This window comes from Arvicola amphibius, chromosome 9 (assembly GCF_903992535.2).
Source record: "Arvicola amphibius chromosome 9, mArvAmp1.2, whole genome shotgun sequence".
NCBI classification, from domain to species: domain Eukaryota; kingdom Metazoa; phylum Chordata; class Mammalia; order Rodentia; family Cricetidae; genus Arvicola; species Arvicola amphibius.
The window spans coordinates 11,119,716-11,141,517 of record NC_052055.2 but is presented as its reverse complement, the minus strand read 5'-3'; the positions used below and the strand labels follow the sequence as shown (position 1 = coordinate 11,141,517).

The 21,802-nt window shown below is 33.4% G+C and overlaps 1 protein-coding gene across 3 annotated transcripts in view; it reads left to right on the top strand.

Moving 5' to 3' along the window:
- The window catches only part of Csmd3 (CUB and Sushi multiple domains 3), a 976,820-nt gene that overhangs the window by 840,999 nt on the left and 114,019 nt on the right, over positions 1–21,802 (top strand). For all 3 annotated transcript variants that reach the window (XM_038342099.2, XM_038342098.2, XM_042055667.1), the window contains 2 exons: positions 18,793–18,911; positions 19,938–20,007. In XM_038342099.2, the coding sequence (XP_038198027.1) occupies positions 18,793–18,911; positions 19,938–20,007 (189 nt within the window). The remainder of the gene's footprint in view (positions 1–18,792; positions 18,912–19,937; positions 20,008–21,802) is intronic.

The following is a 21,802-nucleotide window of genomic DNA, read 5'->3' as shown; positions in this document are numbered from 1 at the left end:
TTCATTTTACATACCAACCACAGTTGCCTCTCCTTTCTCTCCTCCTCCACTCACCTCTCTACCTACCCCTTCCCAACCAGTCCTCAGAGAGGGTAAGGCCTCCCATGGGGAATCAACAAAATCTGGCATATCAAGTTGAGGCAGGACAAAGCCCTTCCCCCATGTATCAAGGCTGAACAGGGTATCCCACCATAGGGAATGGGCTCCAAAAAGTCTGCTCATGCACCAGTTATAAGTCCTGTTCCCACTGCCAGAGACCCCACAAAAATACCAAGCCAAACAACTGTCACCCACATTTAGAGGGCCTAGTTTAGTCTCAGGACCCATGTAGGCTCCACAGCTGTCAATCAAGAGTCCCTGAGCTCCCATGAGCTCTGGTCAGCTGTCTCTGGGTTTTCACATCATGATCTTGAGCCACCCCTGTTCATATGATCCCTCCTCCCTCCCTTTGACTGGCTTCAGTAGCTCAGCCTAGTGCTTAGCTGTGGATCTCTGCATCTGCTTCCATCATTTACTCAATGAAAGTTCTATGATGATAATTAGAATGGTCACTAATCTGATGACAGGGGAAGGCCAGCTCAAGCACCATCTCCACTATTGCTAGAAGTCTTAGCTGGGGTCATCTTTGTGAATTCCTGGGTGGAAAACATCTCTTTTCAATAAAAGAAAAAGCAAACCTGTAAAGCAAAACAAAACAAAATAACAAATAAAACACAGTCTTGTTTTATACAAATGACATTAACTCTCACAAAGCAAACATTCAGTCTGATCTAATGTTTAAAATTTCAAACCAGCCTATCAATTCAATTGAAAAAAATGTATGTATAAAATTAAGGGTTTTGGACAGTGTTTGCATACAGTGTTTTTATTTTTTCTTTTAATGTCGGAAGAACCAACATTATACTTAGCTTTTTAATGAATTTTTAAGTGTGCACTACCCATAAAGATATGGATCAAAGCTCTAAAATAGATTCTTGTGAAGCTGAAATTTTATGCTGGCTTGTTGAATTATCTTGGGTAAATGAAAACCAGGCTAGCTAAAAAATAGACCAGTTATAATTTTCTTTATTATAAGGGACAAACTCATGAAACAGAAACAAGTAGTCTAAGTCTAAGCTCAGCTATGTAGCCTGGGAATGAGAGAGAGAGAGAGAGAGAGAGAGAGAGAGAGAGAGAGAGAGAGAGAGAGAGAGAGAGAGAGAGAGAGAGAGAGAGAGAGAGAGAGAGAGAGAGAGAGAGAGAGAGCGCACCTGGGCTATGCGATGTTTTGCTCCGGGTACCCAGAAAGTCACACCTTAACCTGATCTGATCCCTTAAAGATCATTAGCCGACAAAAATTACACATCACTGGCTGGTTAATAATTCCCATTGAGGATTCTCACTAGTCCCAACAATCACCATAGGTGGAAGAAGCCAGATGTGTCCTTTTGTGATTGGTGTAGTTAACTGCCTAAATTCCACAGGATCCTCTGTGCTGTTGCATGCAGAGGGATATTGACCATTGACTATTCTAGCTAAGAATCTACTATGCTGATCAGAAGTCACAGGAATGCACTTCTGTGTCTTCTTCCTGATCTTAAAGGAACTGCCTTCAATTTTTCACTGTTCCGTGTGATCCCTCCAGCAGGCCTTCCACATACAGCTTATTTCATTAATATACCTGCTTTGTTGAGATTTAAATCAGGACAAAATATTACCAATTTTTTTGCATCCATTGATATGATCACTATTTTGTTATTCATTCTATAAAGTTTTGTGTATTTTATTAAACTATAGTTTCACCCATATAATAAGATTAATTTGGTTGTGGTGTTAAATATAATAGAGTGTTTAATTTATCCATTAGTATTTTGTTGAACAATTCTTTTTTTCTGTTCAACAATGACATTTTCTTTCATCTCCTTTTCTTAAATTGTGTTTTCTGTGACTCCAGTTGCAAGGTGATACTGTTATCAAAAAGTGAATTTGGAAGGGCTCCTTCTTATATAATTTTGTGAAAGAGTTTGATAAGTGTTGGATGAACTTTTTGAATACTTTGGGAAATTCATTTGTAAAGATTTGTTTCCTGATCTTTCTCTGGTGGGAAGGCATGCAAAAATTATTCAATATCCTTGCTACTTACTGGTCTGTTAAGAGTTTCCAGGTTTCTTTTTTATTAAATTTCGAAGGTTTTATGTTTCTAGTAATTTTTATTTTCGTCTAGTTATTCAACAATTTGTGTAATTATTCACTGTGTTTTCTTACGTTCATTTACACAATTTCTTTGGTATCAGTTAAAATGCTTCCTCTTTTATAATGCGAATTTTTTAAATTGAAGTAAGGGACACTTTGAGTTACTTATTTTTCTTGTTGCCATTTTAAAATATGTAGCAATAGTTACTTGAAGGGGTAACAATCTATTTTGACCCTTTTTGTTTTACTTTTGAGTCAGTCTTCCTGGTGAGAGCAGCACAGTGGGCTTCATGGTGATAGAAACATAAGCTGTTATTGTGGCAACAGACAGGAAGGAGAGAGCTAGTTCAGAGCCAGAAAAGGTATAAGTTGCTAGGCACATCCCGCTGGTGCATTTCCTCCAGCTGTGCTCCATCTTCCACAGTTTCCACAACCTCCTCCAACCATGCTAGCATCCGAGGAGCAAGTGTCCAAAGAAATTTGCTGTAGAAGACACTCTACATTTAAACTTTAAGGACATTATAGATAATTTGAGTTGAAATTAGAATATGTGACTTTTCTTCATATCCTGATTTTTGGAACAACATATAACGAAACAAGTGAACAAAATACCAGGACAAACAAAATAAAAAGGGTTTAAGTCTGTTATGTGCAAACATATATGAGATGTTGTAAATATCCTACATCAGATGTATCATACATGTAATTAGGTTAATATTTGAATAATGAGGGATTAATTCCTTTTCTTCTAAAATGTATACTCCATGCAGAAAGTATTAGCCATACAACAAAACTATCTATGTCCATTTGAGACATTATTTTGTCCTATAATATGTCCAATTTCTAAGATTTTCTAAGTATACAAAATCAATGTGTTTATTAAATAAATGAATTACTAGATTTGGTATTTAAGTGTAGAAACTGTAAAATATATGAAACTGACATTTATCAACAATAGTATGACAACATAGGTAGGTACTGATGTTTGTGATGGAATTTAGGCAGTTCTAATTGCCTAAATTATAAATATACATTTAGCATTTATACAGGCCTATTTCTCAACAGTACCTTTCTGTGTATTATTATTTCACCAGCTCTGAAACACCATGTTTTATGCTAGCTTTTTGGATAGAACAAAATTCCTAGTGGTAAAGCAGAGAGCCTGAAATGAAGTGCACGTCCTTAGTAAAGACTAGTTATTCCATTTCGCTCTCTCTTGCTTAATTAGCAACAGATAATCAACTTAAGGAGAGAAGAAGTTGATTTTGTCACACATGTTAAGTTTCCAGTTCTCAACTAGGCAGATTTATTGCCTTTGGGGCCCTAGTAAGTGTGCCAGTTGTCAAATAAAAAGAAATATATAGTAGACCATACTCTTTATTTCTCATGGTCAGAGAAAATAAAAGAGGAAGAGCCTGGTATCCCAAAATCTTCTTGGAGACTGTGCCCCTGTCGTATAAGATCTTCATCTGGTTCATACCTCTGAAATGTATCATTCCTCCCAATAAAACCCTACCAGGGTCTACGTTTTGATGTTTTTGGGGGACAACACAGGTGCATACCCTAACATTTGTTAATCAGTACTGCTGTTATCATCCTGCTTTTATGAAGCTCTAAAACAGCATATGTACTTTTATCAAAAAGTATACAGAAGTCAGGCGGTGGTGGCGCATGCCTTTAATTCCAGCACTGGGAAAGCAGAGGCAGACAGATATCTGTGAGTTCGAGGTCAGCCTCGTCTACAGAACAATTCCAGGGCAGGCTCTGAAACTACACAGGGAAACCCTGTCTCAAAAAACAAGCAAAACAAACAAACAAACAAACAAAAAACCCCTCAAAACTCATGACAAGTGTGAAAAGAAAACTTGTTTCTTCAACCTGAATTTATTTTGCACACTTTTTCTATGACAGACACAATACTCAACACAGGATATGGGAAGATAAATATGGTCCAGTCTCCCCTGAAGGAATATTAGCCTAGTAGATGAGACAGAGAGGTTAAGAACCATTGTACGGCTGCTCACATACTGGTGGATGTATGTGCAGAAAGCACAAAGTAAGAGGTAGTCAGCTCCATGTTGAAAGCCCACAGAGTATGTCATAGAGGATGTGACACTTGTACCAAGTCTTAAAATCTAAGCAGAAGTTTCAGTTAGACAAGACAGGGAGAATGTTTTGATAGAGCAAACTTCAGATTCAGACAGAGCTTTGGAAGGTGGCATGCTAGAAGAAATGCATTTATTTCAGTAGAGCTGGCACAGAATGAAGAAACAATATTAACTAAAGCTGCCTCTTAGACATACCTACCTCTTACTGCCCTGCAGGGGATCTAGTCCAAAGCCACTATTCATTTTTGTAGTCATGCATAATGCAGAGCATTACATTATCATATTCATAAGTAGCTTGAAGAAACTTTATTAAGCATTTTGGGCAAGACATTTGCATCTTTGCAATGTGTTGTTGAATGCAAACAAATTATTTGTCTATACATAGTAAATATTGTAATATCATTTGTTCAATGATTACTTAGATTACCTTGTATTATATTTATAATTGTTGAAAAATATTCTTTTTCATGAATAAGGGACATTGAGCTCGATCCTAATTAAAGTATAGGCGTGGTGAGTGCAACTTGCATTCTCAGATTTTTAAAGGTTTGCGTATTTTTGAGAGACATCAATGAATAATGACTTAAAATGTCATAATTTTAAATCTTAAAACCCAATATTTTTGACAGAAAAAGTCATGTCATCATAGATGTAACTTAAGCATTTTAAATATGGATCTAGGCTTTAGAAAGTGATATTTAGTGTTCTGTGGAGGACACTGATTTCAGTGGCAGGGAACAGGAAAGAAAATGAAGTAATCACATTTCTAATTGTATGGAAACTTTATTTTAAGGATTTTGTACATTGCCTGAAATATCATAAAATGACAGTGTTTTCTACTTTAAATTTATGTATCAGAAAGACAGAGAGAGACAACAGACTGAGAGAGAGAGAGAGAGAGAGAGAGAGAGAGAGAGAGAGAGGTTATTGGTAAAGAACCAGCATCTTGACAAATCATGCAGTCGTGCATAATCTTTTACTCTTTCACATATCATTGCTTTAAATAACAAAACTATTGACTCATCTGCTGACCTACAAGCTGTTCAAAGGCAATGATTCATTTAAATCCATATATTCTAAAGTAAATATTTTTGGTGGAATGCTTTGGGTTCTAGCTGATCCCAATACAAATTATTAGAAAAATTAGCACAATATTAAGAACAATATTTATTATAATTATGAACTCCAATAAAGAAATGATAGGCAAGTATTTCAAGCAATGTCTTATTGATCATCCCCACAGTAACATGAAAACGTCAGTTTAACACTAACTTTTAATTGGAGTAAAAGTCTAAAATCTTCCTCGATAATAATAAACAAAACTATAAATGTCAGCTAATGCTAATACTGTAATAAAAGCCCCATAAATACAGCAAATAACAATTTTATCAAATTATAACTTCTCTGGGAGATAATGACTCTTTTGGACAAACTAAATAAATTCCTGAATTAACAGTACACGTGGTGGTATTGTCTCATAGAAACACTCCAGGCACATTTGCTTCTTTTTAATCAAAGTCAGTGATTAAATTAAAATAGAAATGACAGGATGTGGTACAATAGATTAGTAAACAAACGTTACCAATCATGCAAATGGTAGTAAGTAGGGTGGAGGGCAAAAAGGAGAGAAGTAAAGGAGAAAATGACACTCTTGGTAGGTCGTTCATCAGTTCCAGCAGAAGCCTAAATTTCTTTTAGTTCATAGCAAGGTCTGTGGAATAGTCTTCATGTTTCATTTCTGTTTGCTCATCCACAGTCTCAACAGAATAGTAACAGCAAACAGTGTGGGGATAAGCGGGACAAGACCATTTAAATATTAATGATAGCTTTATAGGGGTAAAAAATATTAATGATAGCTTTATAGGGGTAAAACCACTACGTTCTTCTCTGGATTTTAAGGGGAAACATAGACAAAAAAAAGTCATAACAATAGTTTTGGCTGCCAGTTAGAAAGACTGACAATGGATAGGGGCTGAATACCACGTGTTGTGCTCTGCTTTGGAATCTTCTCTAAAAGTGACCGGGAAGGCTGACAGCCCACTCAGAGAGCGCTCAGGGACATTACTTCAAATAGTGCCCTCTACCCAAGCATAACCATTTTTTTCCCCACGTAGTTTATTTTGTTTATGGAAGAATGCATACGTTTCTATCAGGATTCAAAAATGTGGTTTTTATTAATAGACAAATATCTAGTAGTATATGAACCTGTCCATTGCTGAAACAGATTATTTCCTAGACTTCTAAGTTGCTAACTTCCATACGTACTGAAAAACACTTTGAATTGGCCTGTTATTACAAAGTCACCCCGAAGTTTATTAGGTTGGTATGATATTTTTTAGTTCTGACTCTTAAAGGAGCAATCCCCACCCCCCATACCACCGCACCCCCGCCGCCACCGCCACTTTGCTTCTATGGTATTTCTTTCAGATGCTAGCCCAAAGCCCAATATGCTTTCTCTGGTTTCTAGGTTTTTTCACTCTTTCTCTGAATTCCTCTGCCTTGTCGTGTGACTGTGTACAAATGTCGTGGTTTTCCTATATCCCTGCATTGGGCAGCTGTATTGATTAAGGCTTTCCTGTCTGTGGTTTGCTTTTATTTTAAACATTAATGAAATCATACAGAAGCTTAAGCAAAAGAAGAATAACAGGAGGAGGTGAAGGAAGAAAATGTTCATTAAGGGCTGTGATTTAGAATATGTAGAAGTGACCACATAATCATTATATATACTGATGGGAACATCGAGATACATCAATATATGTGTGTACTGTGTAGGAATCCAATTAGGGTCATTGGCATACATAATTTTAAACATTTATCTTTCATTTGTTGGGGATATCAAGAAGCTTTTGAACTTCATATTTGGAAGTGCACGGTTCAGTATTGTCAACCATTGGTACCCAACTGACCATACTATGGAGTATTAGCATTTATTCCCATACATTTAACTTCTGTAATCATTACCCACACCTTTACACCTTCCCACCACACTTTTACTACCTCTTAGATAATTAGATTTTCTACTTCTAGGAGATCAATTCTTTTTGTGTATTTGTTGTATTGTGTCTGACTTGTTGCACTTAACGCCATGTCCCTTGTTCCATTTGTGTTGCCCTAAACTAGAGAACTTAAGTAACTTTTAATGAATAAACAAGGTTATTGTGAACAGGTGTCATGTTTTCTTTTTCTGACACCTAGGTTGGTTGTGTATCTTGGCTGTTCTGAGTAGTGTTGCAGTGGGCATAAGACACCTACCCATCCAGGGGTGTTCCTTTCTTTGGAAAGTGCTAGTAGCAGCAGATAATATAGATCAGCTGCTTTGTCAAATGGTGGCTGTTGTTTCAGCATTTTGAGGAATGTCTATCATGTTTTCCATAATAATTTTAATAATTTGCATTTCTACTCATGAATTAGTCATTTAAAAATGGAGAATTTAGATGCCTATACATAGAAAAGGTGATTATGCCATTGGACATTTAAGGAAAATAATTGAGTAATAATGTTTATGTGTGTGAATGAGATAGTTATATTAATTTTTCTGTGTGTGGAGAGCTTATCTATTGCACTGCACGTATTTGCTAATTCAGTTTTGGAATCACTGAAATAAATGTTCTTCCCACAGGGTAGCATAGGGAGGAAACACAATGGGAAAATTAGAATCTCATAATATCACTATGAATACTGGCACCAGATGCACAACACTGAGGTTTTCTATAAAAAACCATTTTTTTCCATCCAAGAAGACAGACTTTTACTACATCCCTAAAGAAATATTTTAAGTAGTAGAGGTTCCAGGAAGCAGGGCAGGTGTTCTGTCTTGGAATTCAAAATTTTGGCTAAGATTCCTCCCAGAAAGCAAAGGTTTTACCTATCTGATTTGTCAAAGGGAAAAAAATAACAATCTAGATTACTGATAATACAACTACTACAAAGAAAAAAAAATCGTTTTACTTTTTCCCTTTGAAACAGCAAATGCTTGAGGATAAGGTTGTTTTTAAAAGTTGCTTACACTCATCTTCCTCCTTAGTTCTCGACAAGTTTGCTTTGGAATGTGACCTCTGGTAATAAGCTCATCATTACAGCAGACAAGATGGATATTCCTTCTGCTCAGTGCTTCTTTGCCATATCTTCCTATTACCAATCGCTTTAGCTATTTGATCATTTCCTATCATCATACCCCTGTGCTCTACTACATAAAGACAGCATCCTCAAACACATTACTCCAGAAAGAATTTATTGTAACTTTTCTCATAGGCCTTTATAGTATTCTTCCACTTATATAAAACATTAATTTTTTTTAGATTTTTATGCCTTGTCACATCCTTACATAATTCCTTCTCTCTTCATGAAATCCACCCACTCTGACTCTCTTTTTTTTAGCTAAATGATTCTTAATTTTTATTACCCAAAGTCTTGACCTCATTGACTTAGTCAGTCAATCTCAGAATTTCTTGTTATTACTGCCTATATGCATTTTCTTTGAAACATTACATTCATTTAATGGTCTTATTAAATAAATTAATAGATTTTGGCATTTGTGTTTATGTATATTTGGATGTACTAGTTCCACAGCGAATGTGTGGAGGGTCAGTGAAAAACTCAGGGCAGTCCACTCTCTCCTTTCACGGTGTGCATCCTGAGGATCAAATGTGGGTCCTCAGACTTTGCACTGGGAACATTTGCACACTGGTCCACTGTGCAATCCCCCTTTACACCTTTATAATGCCAGCAGTTGCTCACTAGCAGATCCTCAAATCTTCAGTCTGTGCCTTGTTAACATGAGAAGATAAAAGACGCAATATGCTCTTGACCTGTGTGTCTTACAGCCGATCAGATGTACAAGGATAATAATAATCACATCTATAAGAAAGAAATCATGTTTGTAAACTTGCAGAAAGCAATGTGTTACATCAAAGAGAATAGGAGGAAGAATGAAGGGCTCAATAATATGAAGGCTGGAGAAGTGGCTGCTGTGGCAGCCAAGGAAGGTTCTACAGAGATGATGTTATTTGAAGAGACTTAGCGGTGATAGAGGTAGAAGTCAAGCAGACACATCGGGAGAGTGTTGAAGGGAACACTCAGAGCAACATACAGAAAATGGAGGTGTGAGGAGAAAAGAGTGGAAGGGGAGGAAAGGTCAAGAGGAAGCATTGTCTTGCCAACGAAGCTGTTTCTAATAACACCTCTTTAACTGGAATGATACAGCATTAGAAAAAAGAATAAAAAAACTTTTCCTATTTTCCAGGTATTGCTGTTTTACAATTATTAATATGTAGATAATGATTTTAATTAGTATCATTGAATTATCTCTCTTAATAAGTTTTCCATAACTTTTGGAAGATATGATGCACTTTTTATTTCTAACAGAGAGCAGCACAGTGTGATGCTCTTTTAACTGTCAGAGAGCAGACCAAAATGTGTAAGTTACACAAGAGAGCTTATTACTCTGGTTAGCGGTGAACTCTGCCATGTGTTTTCATTGCAAGCGAGAAGAAAGACTAGATGTAGGAAAATAATTTCTTTATAAATAAAATTAAAATTTTAATTTTTAAAATACATATTATATTTCTAGAAATTCAATTTATATAAAATTGTATTTTCAAAAAAGTTTTTATGTATGTATGTATTTATGTATGTATGTATGTATGTATGTAAGGTGATATCAGAAAAGGCAGTAATCATATATTAATGATTCCTGGTGATTGAGCTCACTAAAGGGCTCACTAAAGCAGCAACAACAATAAAAGACATGTGTCTTAATTTTGGTATCTATTGCTCTGAAGAGATACCTTAACCACAGCAACTTTTATAAAGGAAAACATTTAATTGGGGTTGACTTACAATTTTACAGATTTAGTCCATCATTATCATAGTGGGACATAGTGATGTGTAGGCAAACATGGTGCTTCAGAAGGAGCTGAGAGTTCTATATATTGATCCACAGGCAACATGAAGTGAACTTTCTACTTCTCAGGACATAGCTTGAGCATATGAGACCTCAAAGCCTGCCCCCTCAGTGACAAGCTTCCTGCTACAAAACCACACATATTCTGACAAGGCCACACCTCTTAATAATGCTACTCCCTGTAGACCAACCATTCAAACACATGAGTCTATTGGGGCCATTTCTATTAAAACTACCACAGCATGTCAGCAGCACAGTCTCAACAACAAAAAGATAGACGTGGATACAATGTGGCCTGCAAAGAATTTACTGGAATGTACTTGAATACAGTTTTATAGTCAGCCTAGAGGTTCTGTCTTTGAGAGCCTTGTGACATGGAAATGTCTAGATTTCTTAAATTATCCAATCTCATCACTTATATATGTATTCTAAATTGCAAGATTGATTTAAATTAAATGAGAATATCTCTGTAAATTATTTATTCAAATTTGGTATGTACAAAAACCACCAAAAGCCAGGCGGTGGTGGCTCATGCCTTTAATCCCAGCACTCGGGAGGCAGAGGCAGGCGGATCTCTGTGAGTTCGAGACCAGCCTGGTCTACAAGAGCTAGTTCCAGGACAGGCTCCAAAACCACAGAGAAACCCTGTCTCGAAAAACCAAAAAAAAAAAAAAAAAAAAAAAAAAAAAAAACCACCAAAATTTTTGTTGCTAGAAAGCTGATGCATACGGTGGGAAGTCAAATAGTAATTTTTAAATTTTATTTTATGTATATGGATGTTTTGTCTGTAGGTCTGTTTATTAGTTGAGAAGCCAGAAGAGGGTATCAGATTTTAACAGATGGTTATGTGCCACTATGTAGGTGCGGAGAGCATCAGGGGTCTTAACTGTTGAGCCAACTATACAGACCCTAGTTAGTACTTTATAATCTATAAGATTCAATTAAAACCTTAAGCATTTAGAAAATACTCTTTCACATAGGCAGAGAAACTCCATTGAAAGGTTTGGAGAGTAAACTGTTTTTGCATTTCTGAAAGACTGTCTCAATTTGAAATTGAGCAATGCATAGCATATAGAAGGAGTCTGGCGGAGGTTTCCCCTTCATGATGGAAACTCTGTTCTCAAGGCATTATTGTGATATGCAAATTAAATCTTGGTAGGGCAGATTAATGTGAACTGAACAGAAGGGGCCTATAGCCAGTTCTAAAGCAATGGTTTTTTTGGATTCCCACCTTGTGTTTTGGTTTTTATTTCATAATATACCACTTTCTATATCCATAGTTTATATGATTCACCTGTTGAGCTGGACTTTCTTTTTCCACTGAGTTTTAGCTCTTAGGGACTGATTTAAAATAAATCTATGTAGACCTCACACCTTTCAGTGGGTTGACTAACAGTTTTAATCATGCTGCACAAATTATTCTCATTAAATATTATAAAGATTTACAAATAGTTGTGTTAGCAGGGTTCTCAAAATCACAGTGTTAAAATGTGTGATAATATATACAAACTTCTCAATAAAAATTTACCTCATTTACATTTTTTGAAGTTTTGATACTTTTTGAAAAATATTACTGACACCATTTGTGAATATATAATTTTAAAACTCAGAAAAATAGTCAATTTCTTCTTTTGTTAAGAACAATAGTATTTTTGAACAGGAAGAAGACTGATAAAAAGAAGGAAATCATAATAGCATGATATAACAAAACTAAAACAAATAAATCAGATTTTTGGGCTATATATGTATTTTTTTCTTCAAAAGGAAGCATGATAGTGTTAGTTAAGAATATTGATTTGTATTTTGGCATTTTATGGCTCCGGCTACCCTGTATTAGCACGAACTACATTCCTCTTAGCATAGGGGCTATTGTTCAGCTTTCACAGAGATAAGGGTGGATGGACTAAATTCTTTTACGTCAGGCACAGACACTGCTAGTCTTTCTTTTTTTATCTTTCTGTTTTCTACAATACTGGATGATAGGAATCATTTATTGAAATAAAGCTTTTGATTTTTGTTGTTATACTGCTTTTTTGTTTTGTTTAAAATAAATGGTGTCATTGTTATAATTATGCATCTTTGATAACCACATTTGATGCAAAAGAAAATATATCTGATTTATGGGTTGTCAATAAATACATCAATTATTTGGGGTCTTCTCCATTTGAGAATTTTCAGTTTTTATTTGTTCAATTACTTAGATTTTTAGAAAACATATGTATTTCTAGTTGATGTTTAAAATGTTTACATGATTTTAATAAACATATGTTATTTCTTTAAACTTCTTCAGGCATATATGTAATAAAGACTATGTATGACAGATCCAGGGTCAACATGATCTAAAATGGAGAAAAAATTGATGGGTGTTTGCTTTGTTTTGTGTTTGAGACAGGGTCTTACTGTGTAGCTCTGGCTATCATCAAACTTACTATGTAGGCCAGGTTGGTCGAGAATTTACAGAGACCCATCTTCTTATTCCTGAATGCTGGGATTAAAGGTATGCACCACTAAGCCCAGCTCCGAGAAAATTTAAACTATTTCATTGAAATCATGAATGAGACAGGGCTGCCCACTGCTTTTACACCTTTAGTATAGTGGTTAAAGCGCTAAGAAAAGCAATGAGACAAGAGAAGAAAAAGAAAACATATACAAAAACAAGTCAAATTACCCATATTTGCAGATGGTTGGCATATGTATGTATATATATATGATCTCTATATATAATCTATACAATTCAGATATAAATATTGTATATATTATATATCTCCCTCTATCAAGATAATCTCTTATTTATAAGAAAATCTTGAAATTCTACTGGGAAACTGAAACAATGAACACTTTGAACAAAGTGGGAGGATAAAAAATTCTATTAGAAGTATTAGAAGCTCTTCTATGTACCAACAACAAACATGTAAAAAGGATAAAGGAGCAATTCTATTCACACTAGCATTAAAAATATCAAGAAAAACCTAACCATGTAGTTTAACTTCTGTAGTGAAAACCTTAAAATTTGCTAATGCAAATTTCTTTGGTGATCTTTGTATCATCTATAATTTAGTGATCATATATCTGTTCTCAATGTATAACACACACATTTTATAAGGGGGAGCCATATACTCCAATGAAAGAAAGCCTATAAGTCCTTGTGGGAGTGTAGATGTCTTCCAAGATCCAAGAACACAGTCTTCTAGGTAGACACAGGTAGAGCTCATGTAATAAATACAATTTTCTCTGCTACTCACTGATAATAAAGTTGCTCTGAAATACTCTACCCATTTTAGGAAGTGTAGGGCTAAACTGAATACTTAAAATTCTAAACGTCCTGAAATGTATCTATTTGACTCTGTCTTATCTTATCATGGAAGCCTTGGTCCAACATTATCATTCCCTAAGCAGTTTGCTTATGACTTAATGCATTAGGCCTTAATGAGTTTACTTTTACAACCACTAAAATGCTTTCTTCCCTTGAGCTAATTACACAATTGATTATGTGAGAAAAACAGGGATTTTAGGATTAATTATCTTTTTACTCACACTAATTTTGTTGTTGTAACTCACATCTCATAAAGTATTAAATGTAGAAACATTCCCCACCCAAATCATATTACTAGAATTTGTCATTCTAATTTTAATTGCTACTGTGACTGAATGTATCCTATGAAATAAGGATAATTAATCTTTATGAACACATTTTATTCCTTAACCTATAAAACCCTTACACATTAATCATACTTTATCTTCTCCATTTGTCTTTTGATTAAAATTTATTTCCCGTTAATCTTGTTGACTCGTTTTGGGGATATATAGCTTTATTCCATTCTATAAAAAATTAGTTGCAACTTAATACTACTGGGTTCAGTTACTATAAAGCAAGCTACATTTTTACTGCCTGGATATGAGGAAACCTCCCATTTTGAGATAATACAATGTGTAAGGATTTTAAACACTTGCACTTCATGTGATCTTTGCTTAACATAATTTTTTTCTTAATTTTTGTTTGCATATTCTTAGAGGGCCACATGAAATATGTTCATTTTCAAAGAAATATAAACTCATAACAACAGGAAAACTCCTTAATAGGATTATCAAAAGTTCAAATCAACATTCTGACTTCTATGACTAAACACAAACCACACACACACTCACACACACACACACACACACACAATTAACTTCCAGCACTCTTTGGATATATTACTTTTAAATTAATTCCTGAAGAAAAGCTCTAAATTTACTTACTATTTTACACTGTACTCTTCCAACCTTTTATTTTATTTTATTTGGCGAGAGATTGATTGTATACTATATATATAAATCCTGACAACTTGACAAAATGAAAGTTTAGCTTGTATAGCCCCAGTAACCATTACTAATGACTTGTGGCAGAAATAATTGTGACTTTTTAAAAAAATATGGATTTGATCTTGAATCCATTTATTTGTTTTTATTAAAACAGAAGGATAATTGATCCAATTCTATTAAAACAAGATTTATCCAAAGAAGGTTGTTAAAGCCAAAGACACAGAATTCCATTCAGGAAGCTTAAAAGATCTCAATTATTTTACTGCCACCGTTAATCAGAAGTTTAACCTTTACTAGCTGGAAGAAAAACTTCTAGTTTTGCCAACATTTTGACACAAAAAATCTTTTTTCCTTTGGCATTCCTATAAATACCCTCTTGACTTTATTTTCTCACTAAATGAAGTGTAATTCTTCATGGAACTATTTTGAGTGAATATTTAAGCAATCAGAATTTTATTTAAATAAATAAATATGGAAATAATCTTAAAAGGATTACCAGATATTATAAATTATTTTACTGCATATTTAAAAAAATTGACCACTGCTGTTCCTGTCTTATCTGATACCCTGATTAATCTACGTAACTGTCTTCTCTGAATCAAGTTCAAAAGGACTATTTTGTGCAATTTAATGTTTTATAAATATAAAAGAGTAGATGAACATTGACCCTAATCTTCTCTAATGGTATTAATTCATGCATTATTCTCTTTTATGATATATAAAATAGTTCATATTGCTATAGATAATCTGAAAATACAGAAACATAAAATTATTCATGTATTTTTTATTTTTATTTTATTATTTTCATATTAAACATTTAAAATGAACTTAAGTAAGCTCTTGACTTAAGTGCTAATTGTTTATTTCATGCAGTAGATAAGGCATTTTAAACATGATACTTCAATATAGTAGATTATTTAAAATTCACATATATTTTTTAAATTTAAATTTACTTTGCAAACTAATTCAAACATGAGGCTTCTGATATCCCTGGATCAGATTGCCTGATTTGGTATAATTTCTTTGATTATTTTTTCTGTGAATATATTTATATAAGAATGGTTAAATTAAAACTGCCATGATTTAATAGATAGGGTTTTTATCCATTTTTAATGTTAAAATACTTTTGCTATCATTTTGTCAGATTCCTAAATACTTTGCAGCGCTTTGTTTTCCAAAGCAGGTCTCAGAGTTCTGCTGTTTTGCTATCAGATCGCTTACTCATCCTACCCCAGAAAAGAAAATGACTATGGCTGCATATTGATAGATTTCAGAATACATTACCTACAAATGGGTGTATCATGGAAAAGAAAAGAAAAAAAAAACAAAGGTGCACAATATTTGATGCTCATTTAAAGAATGATCACCGGGACAGCCTAAAATCTGAAGAGTAATAAATTTATTTCCAAAAATGCTAAGGGGGTACCAAAGAGATGTTAAATCATGCTGAAAAGTTACATATATTTAGATCAAAACCCACTTACTGATTTAGTAATGAATGAAAAAGGCTGAAGAAATAAGACAGTATTAATGTCTAAATCTTGTTAGTGGGTATTACAACAGCTTACAGAAAACACAAGACTTCTATCTTTTTGTATCTAAAAATAATAATAGAGGATGGAAGGTTAAACCCATCAAGATTTTTAAATATGTCACAATCGGATGGCAACTTGGTAATTCTAGACATATACAATAAATACAAGATTGCTCAAAGGTCAAAAACTATGGAACTTTTATAATTATGGCATTGGGCATTGGGGTTCTGGCTAAACATTCCCATGAAAAGATTCAGGACTGTCTCAAATACATGTTCAAATTCTGGTCTTAGTATGTTCTTTGGTGCCATCATCACAACTCTCTGGATATTTTACAACCTTAATGAAGCACAATGCCTTCTGAACTGACTTCTGTGGTAGTGAATAAAATGTCTTCCATTTTAAAGATTAGATATTTAATTTTATTGAGAAATAATCAAAATAAGGACAGCCTCTACCCCAATCTTACACTCTCTTTGAATGCATAGCATTGTTCCTGAATGGTCCTCAAATGCACCCAATTTCCAGATGCCTACGGGAAGGAGCTCTTTGACAAGGCCAACAAGCAGCACTTTTTGCACAGCCTGGCCCTGTTAGGGGTGCCCTATTGCAGAAAACCCCTCTGGGCAGGATTACTGCTAGCTTCTGGAACTACCTTATTCTGTACCAGCTTTTACTACCAGGCTCTGAGTGGAGACACTAGCATCCAGACTGCGGGTCCTGTTAAAGGGAGCCTGCTGATCTTGGGCTGGCTTGCCTTGGCTTTTCGAGGTCTCCTGTTTTCTTGTCTGTCCGAGACTTTCTGTGTAACTGAGGGGGGGGGGGAAGCAGAAAAGAAATTAAAAGAAAATGGCAATAAAGAAATAATTATATATATATATATATATATATATATGTGTATGTATGTATGTATGTATATATACACTAACCTCTCTCTTGGAGCTTCAGTCAACCAACAGAGATAAATATTAGACAATAGAACAATTATTTATTCATCATTAGAAATATAGATGTAGACACCATAAGCCCATCTACCATCAAGAATCATGGTGACCAGAGATGAGGTGCTACAGAAATGTCATTATCCTTTGCTTTTTAATTGTATTATTAAAATAGTTGTGTAATATATGTGTGTATATTTGGTGACTCTTCTTCTAACCCATTTAATTATGCATTCGATTAGTTCTTCAGCGTGACCTATGAAAAAATAAACACTAAACAATGGAAGATAAAAATGTATTACTATCTTATATATTTAAAAAGTATTTGTGAAAAATTAAAATAAATGATAAAACTTTTAGAAAACTAACCAGGATAAGGTTTTTTATATTTTAAGTTTTTATACTTTTATATTTAATAGTAAATTATAAATAAATATAATGAAACTATTGGAATCATGCCATTATTTAATTCTTATTTTAGGAAAAAAAACTTGATTTCTTTTTTTAGTGATTTGAGTTCTCAGTGAAACACAAAGCTTTCTTTGTGATTTAATATTTCTGAAGAATTGTGTGGGCAGGCAGAAGCAAGAAAATCTTTCTCAGTACTTGTCATGGAAGTACAAGAGAAGGACTTTTGTGGGAGGTAGAGTCTAGTAATATGGGAAGAGGAATAGGGAAGGGACATAAAGGGCAAATAACGACAAAGTATTTTAATCAATATGGATGAAAATAGCTCTATTTTTTACAATTTCATTTGTGCATACTTTACTTTATTTCTACTCTTCCATCTTCCATGACCAAGGCCTGTGTATCCCAACTCCCTCACAAATTCGTGACATCACCTTTATTTATTGCTATTTACACATATGAGTAAATACTAATACATGTTTAAATATAGCCATCTAGTCCATTTGGTATGTCTTGTAGTTTCTGGCAAATGACTCATGATTGGATAACCAAGCAGTGTGTTCATCACTAGGAAAACTGAATTCAGCCTCTTTTCAGTAGCCATGAATTGCCCACAGTTCTTAATGCAAAGGAGAAACTTGTTTGATTTTCTCAATCCATTTTGGCAAGTCAACTGGTTTTGTCGCTTTGAATGTTTTATTTATGTGACCATATTTTTCAAATTTCATAGTTTCTTTCTCATTTATTGAATTTGCAGGGAATCTGGTCATTTGATGTTCAAGAAGCATTAGATAATATATGTATTTCATATATACATATTTATTTCATATCTATCATATATGCTTCACATACATGTTTATTTCATATACATATGTATGTATATGAAACACAGGGTTTCTCTGTGTATCCTTGGCTATCCTGGAACTTGCTATGTAGGCCAGGCTTGCCTCAAATGCCTTTTCTTACTTCACTCTCTCCCATACCTGCCAGTTTTACCAGTTGTGAGAGGGAAAATCAACTTCCTCAAATAGAATAACACTGGTATATTAACCAGTTCAGGTCAATTCTATTATATGTAGATAAACAACATATAATGGAGTACACAGGTTTTTTTTTTAATTTGAGCGCTTTTTTTGTTAGAGTTTATTATATTTCTTTATATGCAGCTTTATTTTGTTTTCTTGATTTTGTGGGATTTGTGTAGAGGGTGTTTGCTTATTTTTGGAAACAGGAAAAATTGGGGTAGAACATCTGGAAGGACTTGGGAGAAGGGAAGCATATAATCAAAGTATATTTATATTTTGAATAATAAAATATAAAAAAGAATAAATTGTATCTGTGTCCAATATAGGTAACTTAATATGCATAATTGAAATAGTCATCATTTGAAAGTTATTTATAATAGTCTCATTAAATAATCATAGCAATTGGTTTGGATTCTTGTCCTGAGCCACAAACCCCAAGCAGTGGAATCAAAGTTGGAGACAGATATATGGTTGGTGATGTGGTGTCCTTCCAATGTGATCAAGGCTACTCCCTTCAGGTAAGTCAGTTATAATACCCATGTCTTATCAAAATTTCATCATCCTGTTGACTTTTAAATATTTCAGTGGACCAGTGATTGCTAATCCACAGGTTTTGGCATAATCTTGATTTATAGCTACTTTGAGTGATTTTAAACAAACAGTGTTCAATTCACATGTAAAATCTTCTGGAATAAACTAGGTTATTTTTGTTTGATTGAGTAAAAAAATGAGTTGATAAAGTGGATTAAATATTTAATTTACTTTATAAATCTATCCTTAATTGTGGCAGCTGACTTCCTAAATGTTTAGAATTTGTAAATAATCCCATAAAATTCTGAAAATTACTGAACATCCACTGAAAATTTCCTTCCCAAAGAATTACATTTATCATGTATTTATTGATACTTGTTTTATGAATGTTGCTTTTTTCAGAACTCATGCAGGTGGTCTACTGATAATATCCATAAATTTTGGCAAAATTAATTTTTAAAAATTTAAGGAAATAATGAATTTTACATTCTAAACAAGCAAATTTCTTAGAGAATTTAATTATATTTCTTAAAATTAAAATGCATCAATATTTCTTAATCTTTTAAGTACCCAAAGAGTTTTAAGAATTTCATATCTTATTTTAAAATATGATTTTATATTTAAAGTTTTAAGATGATTTTATAAAATAAATATGACAGTTTTTTCTGTGTCTCCTCATTCATATTTGACCAATGTGATGCAAAGCACTATTCACTCGGTTGTTTCAACTAGTTTGTTGACAGTAGCCCATCCTTGGATAGAAGAATATGAAAACCACAATTCTGTGCTTACATGATGTACTGTTCTTTCTATCGAGGCTTTACAGCTTTTTAATTCAAATTTTATCCCTGGTATATAAAATTACCTTTCTCAACCAGTTCTAAATCTCACAGACGTAAAATGACAGTATCTCCATGTTTCTCCATGTAGACATTCCATTAATCATTCGATATGCTGCATCTCATTCAGTCTTTAGTAAGTGTGTACTGAATTGCATTGTCTCGTTTTTGTAGGGTCATTCTCATATCACATGTATGCCTGGACCTGTAAGAAGATGGAATTACCCAATCCCCATTTGTTTAGGTAAATGAAAAGACTACAAAATTTTTATGTTTTCTCAAATTAAGAGATTCACTTTATAACCATGTTCTAAGTTATTTTGATTTTTTTGTCTTTTAAGGAATGGTTACTTTGATATATATTTTTATTTTTTAATTTTAATTGTAACTTTTAAACTTAATTACACATCAATGGGTGAGTAAATATAGATATTAATAGAATACATTTGCTTTTATTCCCTTTTCATATTCTTAATATGACATAAAAATATTAAATACCTAAGAATAATAAGTGAATATCCTATTGCTAGCTATCAAGCAAAGTCAAATAAAAAACCAAACAAAACAGCATTATATAGTGGCAATACTTTAAATAAAATTAACGTACAAAGTTTAAACTTCATGCATATGCTAAAATTATATGAAATCACATGGGATACTTATCAGACTTTAATGTACAACATTAGTGTATTCAAATGTCATTTCAATGCATAATAGCTTTGAAAAGTCTTATTCTTTGAGTTTCTGTTTGCCACCTGTTGAAGGAGATAGCAATGCTTGCCTCACAGGTTAATTCTGAGGATAACGGGTAGAATGTGCTTAAAGTGTTCAGCTCTGAACGTGACTCACATTATGAACTTAGTGGTAGCCATTGCAATGGAATACAAATTAAGGTTTTCAAAACAGTTATGCGCTATTTTAAAAATATAATAAACATGATGGTTTACTGACTAGCAAGAAACTATATATATATATATATATATATATATATATATATATATATATAATTCACAGTGTTATGCTATTGTCACCATACAGACATAGAAATACTTGAGCTAAGGAAAACAACCCATGAATTAAAAATTTTATTTGTGAGTGGTGTATTTTCAGGGCAGTTTTTCTTTTTGTATTTTTCTTTTTACTGTTTGTATTTTACATAATATATTTAGGTTCTAAATGACAGAAAATTAAAGTATTTTTAAATGAAATACTGGCCAAAATTAGAAAGTCAATGAACAATGTCTTGTTAAATTTCGTGTTATTCTGGTAAAATTTAAGGGAGAGAAGGTTTATTTAGTTTACAGTGTCTGGACCCACAGTCTACCATGGTGGGAAAGTCAAAACAGAAGCATGAGGCATCTGTTCATCTTCCACCACAGGCCAGAAGCCAAGATGCTCAGTTAACTTTTCACCATAGTGTTAAACATTGATTTGATTTAACGGCCAATGAACTAACTGACCATTGAATGGATGAAAATCATTTTAGAACTTAATTGTAATATACTTTTGATAGAAGAGTTTATAAGCATGTTGACTGTATACATACAAATGTATAGAGATTGAAAGAAGAAGAGATTATGTTGGCAGATACATGTCAGACTGGTTACTAAACATCACACATAGATAAAACCTCTTATGGATTATTGTTTATGAAATACAATACAAATTTGAATATGCTCTGGTGGAAAAATCTTAAATAGAAATCATAAGTAGTTAGGTAATAACCATTAGATTTGATTTCTTATACAACAAATGCCAGTCTTGTATTTATATGTCCACTAAAAAGGTGTGATAAGTCTGTTCATTGACAGTAGGAATGGCTTCTAAAATTAAAATATTCTTCAATATACAATAAATAATTGTATCTACCCTATGTACAAAATTAAAATAGCAACATACAATTTAATAATGTTCCGCTAGATTATCAATAGTGATACAACACAACATAATCTTATTTTTTATACCTGACTAAACTTTCAAATACATGTGTCTTTCACTGTTGTTTATATTTCTTTGTTCATTTGATTCCTTTAGGATAA